At 39.0% G+C, this 9,686-nt stretch overlaps 1 protein-coding gene across 1 annotated transcript in view; it reads left to right on the top strand.

The window, feature by feature from the left end:
• LOC124788488 (methyltransferase-like protein 17, mitochondrial) overlaps positions 1-9,686 on the top strand; it is a gene marked incomplete in the record, with an annotated part of 112,510 nt that overhangs the window by 3,598 nt on the left and 99,226 nt on the right. The window contains 1 exon segment of the mRNA XM_047255761.1: positions 4,953-5,084. Within this exon segment, the coding sequence (XP_047111717.1) occupies positions 4,953-5,084 (132 nt within the window).

Here is a 9,686-nt window from a genome sequence, read left to right as displayed (position 1 = left end):
ACAAAATCAGCTACGTTTTCTGTTATGTCTAGTATTGACAATAAAGCAACATTTATTTTGACCATTATATTTACAGAAACAATCCTCATGCTTGGAAATGACTGTATCTTATTAATGATAATATGATATATTGTTTTGTCTACAAAACTCTTTACTGCCCATTATTGGTTTCCACAACCATGGAGCCATTACTCCTCACTCAAGTTACTCCTCAGTTGGTCTCATATGCTGTGTGCACACTATTGCTGTCCTCCCACCAGGGAGAAATCCCTGCTAGTCCTCAGCACAGCAGTCAGATGCACTGACTATTCAGCTATGAAGGGGACTAAGAATGAAATGTTAATGTTAAATGTGTTCTGTGAACAGGAAATGTATTGCACTGTTCAAGCCATAGGCTAGCCTGTCTGGTCAGCTTCATTGGCAAGCTGAATTCAGCCCACTGCAACAGAGGTGGTGTGCTAGCAGTCCAGCTCCCCCCCCCCCCCCCCCCCCCCACCCCTCCCTAGTCCCCCTCCCCGAGCTCAATAGCCCATTGTGCTGTGCACCTTGCTATACCATATTTATCAATCCAGTGTGATGCATATGCTGTGGCATACCTCACATCTGTTGGCAACATCCTAAAACTTATAGGGCGAAGATGTAAGTCTTTGATGTTGTGTACTATGTTAATACTACCATGTGTTAATGGATTCTTACATTGGGATTATCAGTGATTCCTCCCTACAGGAATGCATTTCCTTCAATTTTGTTAACATATGATCAGGGTGTATACGACCCGGGACAACTGAGAAATCTGGGGGAAAACCAGGAATTTCTTCATCTGGGAGAAAACCGGAAAAAACCTGGGAATTTTTCAGAATTCCGGGAATTTTTCACTGTTTTACTTTTCAGTTAAATTTTTGAAGTTTTGACTGGCAAGTATTGATACTCTAGCAAAGAATGCTACTGTATCCTGCTACTGGAGAATAATACTGCAGAAATAAAATATAAATGAGAGGAAAAAATAGAACTTTAGTTGCAAAGGAAAAGCGTCATTTATAACAACAAAACACTGTGCATGTACAAGCGTACACAAATAGCAAAAATATGTCAAAGGCCTTAGGATGAAGACTATGTAATACCTCGTAACAATAAACTGCTTTCTGTGAGCGTGACGTCGCAACTGTTTACATTGGGTTTGTTTGAGCAGTTGCCAGCAGGCTCATGTGCATGTGCAGTAGACTCGCATATGAGCAGTACCTCCTCCCACTTCCGGCTACTTGAATTGTGGCTGTTAGCTGTATCGGCAGCAACAGCCAGATGCTACCGAGAAAAATTTTTCTCGCGCATCCCAGCTGCGAGATACGCACATGCGAATAATTGTTACAGTTGTAGTGGGGAGGGGGGGGGGGGGGGTAGTCTCCACGTGACCCATGTTTGCTTTATCTTATTTCGCTGTTTCTTCTTTGTTTACAGCTCCCACGTCAAACGAAAACAAAACGGATTTCTGTGGCCAGAAGCTATCAAGTGAATTAAAATACATTCACATAATTATGGAAGGCAAAAATATATTATTAGTTCCAGTTTTTTGATTTGATTTTATTTCCAAGTTTTTAGCTGTCAAGCATCAATTGTGAGGCAGTCAATTTATTTGAAGCAAAGTATTTCATTCCACAGTATTGGCTAGATCCAGTTGTTTGCTGAATTTCAAGTGCATGTTTTCATCTGCTACCATGTATGGCATTATGCCATCATAAAGAACCAAACATGAGATAGTTCAGTACTGGTACTCCAAGAAAATTTACATCCCAAAAACCACACTGAAAAGCTTAATATCAGGTAGGACCTACTTCATTGTGAATCTAGGTAAACCAATGTGCACTTCAAGCCGAATTATGTATTTTAGTATGGTTTATGAAATTCCAATGCTCTTGGAGTATCCTCTGATGTCCTGTTTCTTTTAGGACGTAATGTTGATCTCTTAATGCTGTATACATACGAACATGCTGGCTTCCCACATCACTGCAACTATGCTTGCACAATAATGCCTGTTTTCTGGAGCTCTCTGGCAACTGCTAAAACGAACATATTCCTAACAGTCTCAGGATAGTATTGTGAATGGTGGTTTGAAAAGTCTTACTTTCAAAGTAAATTTCCTTTAACGCAAGATGAATTATGTTACGTGTGAGAAAGTGGGATGAATTTCTTAAATCACAGAGCATTTGACTCTCGTTTAGAACTGAACACTTTGAGGACCAGCCACAGAATTTTGAGCCCAGAAGACCACACATTTATGTCATTATTTTAAATTTACTGTCACATTTGTGTGATGTATCTTAAAGTATAACACACGCAAAAAAAGATCAATATTACATGTGAGAGCTTAGTTTCTCTTGTAGCTTATTAATCTTCGAGACCAATATCATACGTGAAAGCTCAGCGTTTCTTGTAGCTACACTATCTGTATTAATATAAACCATTAACTTTTCCTCTTTGTGTGTTTGCGCTATGTAACAGTGATCTTGCTATTGGCTGACTGAACATCTGTCCTATGCTCTGAATATCTGCTGTCATTGGCTGGCGAGACCATGTGGCGTGAGATTTTATTGGTTTAGAAAAGGGCATAGCAATCTCAATTTCAACGCTCTGTGAACTAATGTGCTGTGTTTGGTCCAGTTCGAATTTATACTTATGTAACATGAAAATATGCAGCATCATGTTGCTGTACATCAAAGGTCTGCCAAAAACTTCTCTCCTTTTTTTTTTGCCAGAGGTCTTTCCAAAACTTCTCTCTCTCTCTCTCTCTCTCTCTCTCTCTCTCTCTCTCTCTCTCTCTCTCTCCCCCCCCCCCCCCCCCCCCCCCCACCACCACCACCACCACTCCCCCTAAAGCACCGAGAAGTTCTATGCCAGTGTATAAAACGTTAACTATTCAAAGATTGATAAGTTTTACAGTTCTGAGGGAAAATCTATGGCAAACCTACTGTCACTTAGCACAGAAAAAGTGTATTTTCGCCCGGGAAAAAGTATATTTTTTAACCGGGATACCTGTGAAGAAATTCGGGAATTTTTTTTCCTTTTCCGCATATACACTGTAGTGATTGATTTGCATTATTTGGGATTTAATAAGTATAATTAGAAGACTATCCCTAGTAAACCAAATAACTAATCTGACAGTGTGGGAAAGTTATGTGCGAGCAAGACTGCACTTGGCACCACATTCGTTTGAGCCAGCTGGGCTGATGTGTAAACCACTTGGGCTAGGAAGGCTGAAAGTTCCACTGAGTGTGACTTTTTATCAGGACAGAAATTAATAATAAATATAAGCAGTTCCGACAAGAGGAGAATAGAAGCTTTTGAAATGTGCTGCAGAAGAGTGCTGAAGAATAATAACTAATAAGGAAATACTGAATTGGGCTGGGGAAAAAAGATAGCTATAACACAACTTGAATAAAGGAAGGTATTGCTTGATAGGACGTGTCCCAGGGCGTCAAGGAATCATCAGTTTGGTAATGGAGGAAACTGTGCAGCATAAAAACTGTGGAGGGAGACCTAGGCATGAATATATTATGCAGGTTCAAATGGAAATATGTTGCAGTAGTTATTCAGAGATGAAGAGGGTTTGCACAGAATAGACTAGTGTGGAGAGTTGCATCACATCAGTCTTTGGACTGTAGACCACGACACCGTGATAAAATTAAAACTATACAGGTCATAGTGGAAAGAGAGAGAGGATGGCAAGTCAGGTTTTCATGATAGTATCACAATTAAACTGAGTGCCTAAACTGTGTTCACAAATTAATAGTGCTTGTAATAATCATTTTATTAATCTTGTGGAAAAGATAGGCTCAAATACTTTAATTGAAGAAACAAAAGGACATGTTAATATAGAAATATTGCTAACCCCCTTTCCTGAAATTGATAGAACTATGAAAGTTCTCAAAAACAAAAGCTTCCTTGGTGGTAAGAGTTTCACAATTATGGAGAGTTCTTGATAAGTTGTACTTATGGTGATTCATAGTATATAATGTTTACTCTTACTGTTTCCATCTATTGATGATAATCACCAACAGAGATAAAACCGAAAACATGAAATCAGTGTTTGATGATTTTATGTTGACACTGTGGTTACTTGACATTTCGTATTCCCATTTTTGTCACAATGGTATAAAGTAATTTGGTTGGTGAAATCTCTGTCAAGTGATGCAATAGGAATGGATTAAGAAATTATTCTCATCACCACTGGAGACTGGACAAGATAACACTAAAGTGGAGAATTATATTACCACTGAGCTTACATAACAAAGGGAAAAAAGGCAGGAAAATGAGTTGAGAGGGATTGCAATAAATTATTGAGATCTTGCCAGTGGCCATGTATAAACATTTTGAATCCAGTGAAAATGACACAAAAACATTGAATAACACTTTCAGCATGGAATAATGTTGTTGTGACAAATGAGAAGGATGTCCATCCATTGTATGGTATGGTGCACATAGTAAATCACTTTTACCTCTTGAGTGACGCCACACTATAACAGAGATGAGACTCTTGTCTGGAAGGAACTGACTTCAGATGCTGAAGCAATCATTGTGTCAGGCTATTTGGAACTTACTTACATTGTATGAAGTTTAGATTTGTATGTTAACTTCCTTTTTGGTGCTCAGTTGGTGCCTTGTTCTTTTTAATTCCTTTATAAGTAGGATTGTGCAACTCCAGGTTCTTCTTCCGGGTTTCATTTCTTCCTTCTTATCTTTATCCGCAGGAGAGGGTTATATAAATGCAGAGTACAAGATTGTATCATATTTTGATATGCTGTTTGTGATCATACAATGTCAATGAATCCTTCAGTGAAGTGTGGCATATTATAAATTTTCTTTTTTATCTATTGCAGTGTGTAACTTTCATTTTTGTTCTTCAGAGCAGCATATGATGTAGAATATGAGAAAATAAGATAATACTTTCATATTTTCAGAACATTCGTTGAAAACCCTATGTGAGCAGGCAGAGGCGCTGAACAATTACCTGAAAGGAAGACGACCACCTCCTGATGCTGAAGAAATTAAATCCAAGACAGCATTAGCTGAGAGCATTGTGCAAAATAAATGTAAGGTGACATGGAGCTGCATTAATTTTATACTGATATAATTTCTGTTCAAATGAAGGCATACTGTATTCTGTTCCTTAAAGTCTAGTAGGTGTTAGCTTTGTGTGTGTGTGTGTGTGTGTGTGTGTGTGTGTGTGTGTGTGTGTGTGTGTGTGTTTTTCCCTCATAAATACAGATTGCATGAATAACAAGTTACCACCCACAAAAGAATAAAGTGGTCTTGTAGTAACAAATTTTTGCTAGTGGGACATCCACAACTGTTAAATGTAATGCTCATCATTAAAATGTCTGATACAGATATATGGTTATTTATTGAATGAAGCCTTTGCACTGTCAGGGTTCAATGACTCGGTCTCATCTTCAAGTGCATCTATAAATAGTAGTTCAGAGAATCCATGTCAAAGGTAACTTGTTAAGCCATGTATGGCAGATGTGTTGCCTTACAAGCTATCTATGACGTGGATGCCTTGACCTACAATTTATAGGTACAGCTGAAGATGGGGCTGAGTCACTGAAACTTGCTAGTGTAAAGACTTGTCAATAAATAACTATACAATTGTAAATTGTGTTTTAATCATGAACATTTCTTTTATAGTGTTCATTGTATTGCTGTCAAAAATTTAGGTAGATTATATAGTACATAGACTGACAGAAGAAAAAAATTGCAACACCAAGAAAGAGTTGTGCAACATAGACAAAAGTTGGTAGCTTCGTTTCTACATCTGAAAGATGATTTCTATTCAGATTTTGCACCAGTCGCATAAGAGTGGTGCAAGTAGCACCACTATGAGGATGTGTATCAGGTTTGCTTTAAATACATGATGTAACAGTGTTGAGTGTTGGTTACATCTGAGATTGGATGTGGTGTGTTGATGTTCATCAAGAATGCCCTTTAAGGTGACAAAGACACCATTATCGACACCTCATTGAGTTTGAACAAGGTTGTGTAATAGGGCTACGAGCAGCTGGACTTTCTTCCTGTGATATTGGAGAAACACTTAGCAGGGATGTAGCCACTGTGCATAATTGCTGGCAGTGGTGGTCATGAAAATGTGTAGTTGCAAGAAGACCGGGCTCTGGACTGCCATGTGACACTACTAAGAGGGGAGACCATTGTGTTCATCATATGGCTCTGTCATACTGTATCTGCAGCAGCAATTTGATCAGCAGTGAGCACCACAGTGACGCAAAAAACTGTTACAAGCCAGTTACTTCAAGCACAGCTCCAAGCCGGACCCCTGTAGGGCACATTCGACTGACTCCAAACCACTGCCATTTGCTACTTCAGTGGTGTCAAGTGAGAGCTCATTGGAGGGCAGGGTGAGATGTGTTGTGTTTTCTGATGGAAGCTGATTCTGTCTTGGTACCAGTGATGGCCAAGTGTTGGTTGGGAGGAGGCTAGTTAAGGACTTGACTTCAACCTGTCTGCATGCTGGACAGACGAAATCTACTCCTGGAATTATGGTCTGGGATGTGATCTTTTTGACAGCAGGAACACTCTTGCAGATATCCCATGCACCTGACTCCAAAATTGTACGCCAGTCTGGTGATATGGCCTGTGTACTGTCATTCTTGAAGTGCATTCCAGGAGTGTTTTTGAACAAGATAATGCTCACCCACATACCGCTGTTGTAACCCAACATGCTCTACAGTGTGTCAATGTGTTGCCTTGGCCAGCTCTGTCATCAGATTTGTCTCCAATCGAGCACATGTGGGACATCATTCGATGGCATCTTCAACACCATCCACAAAGAGCACTGACCATCCTTGTATCAATCAACCAACAGGCATGGAACTCCAGCCCAACATTTTGACAGTTATGCCAGTTATTAATGTATCAGAATTTCACATTTGCAGTGGCTTATCTCGTGTGCACATTAAGTTGTGTTCTAGCAATGTTAATCACTCAAATATTTTACCTAGACAAATTGAAATTTGAACACTCTACATTTATTACTTTTTGTGTTGCAATTTTTCTTCCATCAGTGTAATTGTGCTAAGTATAGTTTTCAATGGAACTAATTTGAGTTCATAGTCTTTATTCAAGATGCAGTTTCTAAATAATGATCTGCTAAAAAATTTCAACATTATTGTGTCCAAAAATTAAAATTAAGGCTACATCAATGTGCCCATATCTCCAAACATACATATATTCTCTCAAGAATAACAAACAGAGGAGTGAGATTTTTTTAAATTTTTTTATTAAACCAATAAAGGTTTGCCAGCAGTGGCTGAACCACGTGTGTTTTGAACCACTTAAGCAGGAAGGATAATAGTAACCAAAGTTAGCTATGGACTGCCCTGTATTTTGTAGGAAACTAATCTATAAAGTACAATTTATTTTGTACGCTGGAATCCACAGTCCAAATTAATTTCTCTCTTCAGAACAGTTTTCTGCATTGGTTGTACTTATTAATCATCACCTTAGTGATTGGCCATTTTCAACTCTTTCATCATTATCAAACATGCATAACGCTCATTTGTGTCAATGAAGGATTGCAAAGTAAGATGATAAGAACATATGACAATCACTGGACATCCTGCTTTTTGGTGTGTTCATTGACAATCTTGTGCCAATATGTAAGTCTTTATAGTGTTTGGGGCATGATACATGCTCTGATTTACTGTGTACCCTTGATATTGATGAAAATTTCAAAAATGCTCAATCATTAGTGTGCTGATTAATGACTAAGAAAATTGACTAGGCGCAAGTATGACTGAGTGTTCCATGTTGTTGTTGTGGTCTTCAGTCCTGAGACTGGTTTGATGCAGCTCTCCATGCTACTCTAGCTGCTTCATCTCCCAGTATGTACTGCAGCCAACATCCTTCTGAATCTGCTTAGTGTATTCATCTCTTGGTCTCCCTCTATGATTTTTTCCCTCCACGCTGCTCTCCAATACTAAACTGGTGATCCCTTGATGCCTCAGAACATGTCCTACCAAACGATCCCTTCTTCTAGTCAAGTTGTGCCACAAACTCCTCTTCTCCCCAATTCTATTCAATACCTCCTCATTAGTTATGTGATCTACCCATCTAATCTTCAGCATTTTTCTGTAGCACAACATTTCGAAAGCTTCTATTCTCTTCTTGTCCGAACTATTAATCGTCCATGATTCACTTCGTACATGGCTACACTCCATACAAATACTCTCAGAAATGACTTCCTGACACTTAAATCTATACTCGATGTTAACCAATTTCTCTTCTTCAGAAATGCTTTCCTTGCCATTGCCAGTCTACATTTTATATCCTCTCTACTTCGACCATCATCAGTTATTTTGCTCCCCAAATAGCAAAACTCCTTTACTACTTTATGTGTCTCATTCCCTCATCTAATTCCCTCAGCATTATGTGAGTTAACTCGACTACATCCCATTATCATCGTTTTGCTTTTGTTGATGTTCATCTTATATCCTCCATTCAAGACACTGTCCATTGCGTTCAACTGCTCTTCCAAGTCCTTTGCTGTCTCTGACAGAATTACAATATCATCGGCGAACCTTAAAGTTTTTATTTCTTCTCCATGGATTTTAATACCTACTCTGAATTTTTCTTTAGTTTCCTTTATTGCTTGCTCAATATACAGATTGAATAACATTGGGGAGAAGCTACAACCCTGTCTCACTCCCTTCCCAACCACTGCTTCCCTTTCATGCCCCTCGACTCTTATAACTGCCATATGGTTTCTGTACAAATTGTAAATAGCCTTTTGCTCCCTGTGTTTTACCCCTGCCACCTTCAGAATTTGGAAGAGAGTATTCCAGTCAATATTGTCAAAAGCTTTCTCTAAGTCTACAAATGCTAGAAACGTATGCTTGCTTTTCCTTAATCTATTTTCTAAGGTAAGTCGTAAGGTATGTATTGCCTCATGTGTTCCAACATTTCTACAGATTTCAAACTGATCTTCCCCCGAGGTCGGCTTCTACCAGTTTTTCCATTCGTCTGTAAAGAATTCGCGTTAGTATTTTGCAGCTGTGACTTATTAAACTGATAGTTCGATAATTTTCACATCTGTCAACACCTGCTTTCTTTGGGATTGGAATTATTATATTCTTCTTGAAGTCTGAGGGTGTTTCGCCTGTCTCATACATTTTGCTCACCAGATGGTAGAGTTTTGTCAGGACTGGCTCTCCCAAGGCCGTCAGTAGTTCTAATGGAATGTTGTCTACTCCGGGGGCCTTGTTTTGACTTAGGTCTTTCAGTGCTCTGTCAAACTCTTCACGCAGTATCGTATCTCCCATTTCATCTTCATCTACATCCTCCTCCAATTCCATAATATTGCCCTCAAGTACCTTGCCTTTGTATAGAGCCTCTATATATTCCTTCCACCTTTCTGCTTTCCCTTCTTTGCTTAAAACGGGGTTTCCATCTGAGCTCTTGATATTCATACAAGTGGCTCTCTTTTCTCCAAAGGTCTCTTTAATTTTCCTGTAGGCAGTATCTATCTTACCCCTACTGAGATAAGCCTCTACATCCTTACATTTGTCCTCTAGCCATCCCTGCTTAGCCATTTTGCACTTCCTGTCAGTCTCATTTTTGAGACGTTTGTATGCATTTTTACCTGCTTCATTTACTGCGTGTTTATATTTTCTCCTGTAATC

Source organism: Schistocerca piceifrons, chromosome 1, assembly GCF_021461385.2.
Source record: "Schistocerca piceifrons isolate TAMUIC-IGC-003096 chromosome 1, iqSchPice1.1, whole genome shotgun sequence".
NCBI classification, from domain to species: Eukaryota; Metazoa; Arthropoda; class Insecta; order Orthoptera; family Acrididae; genus Schistocerca; species Schistocerca piceifrons.
Note: the sequence above shows the minus strand (reverse complement) of the source record. Positions and strands in the feature narration are given on the sequence as shown.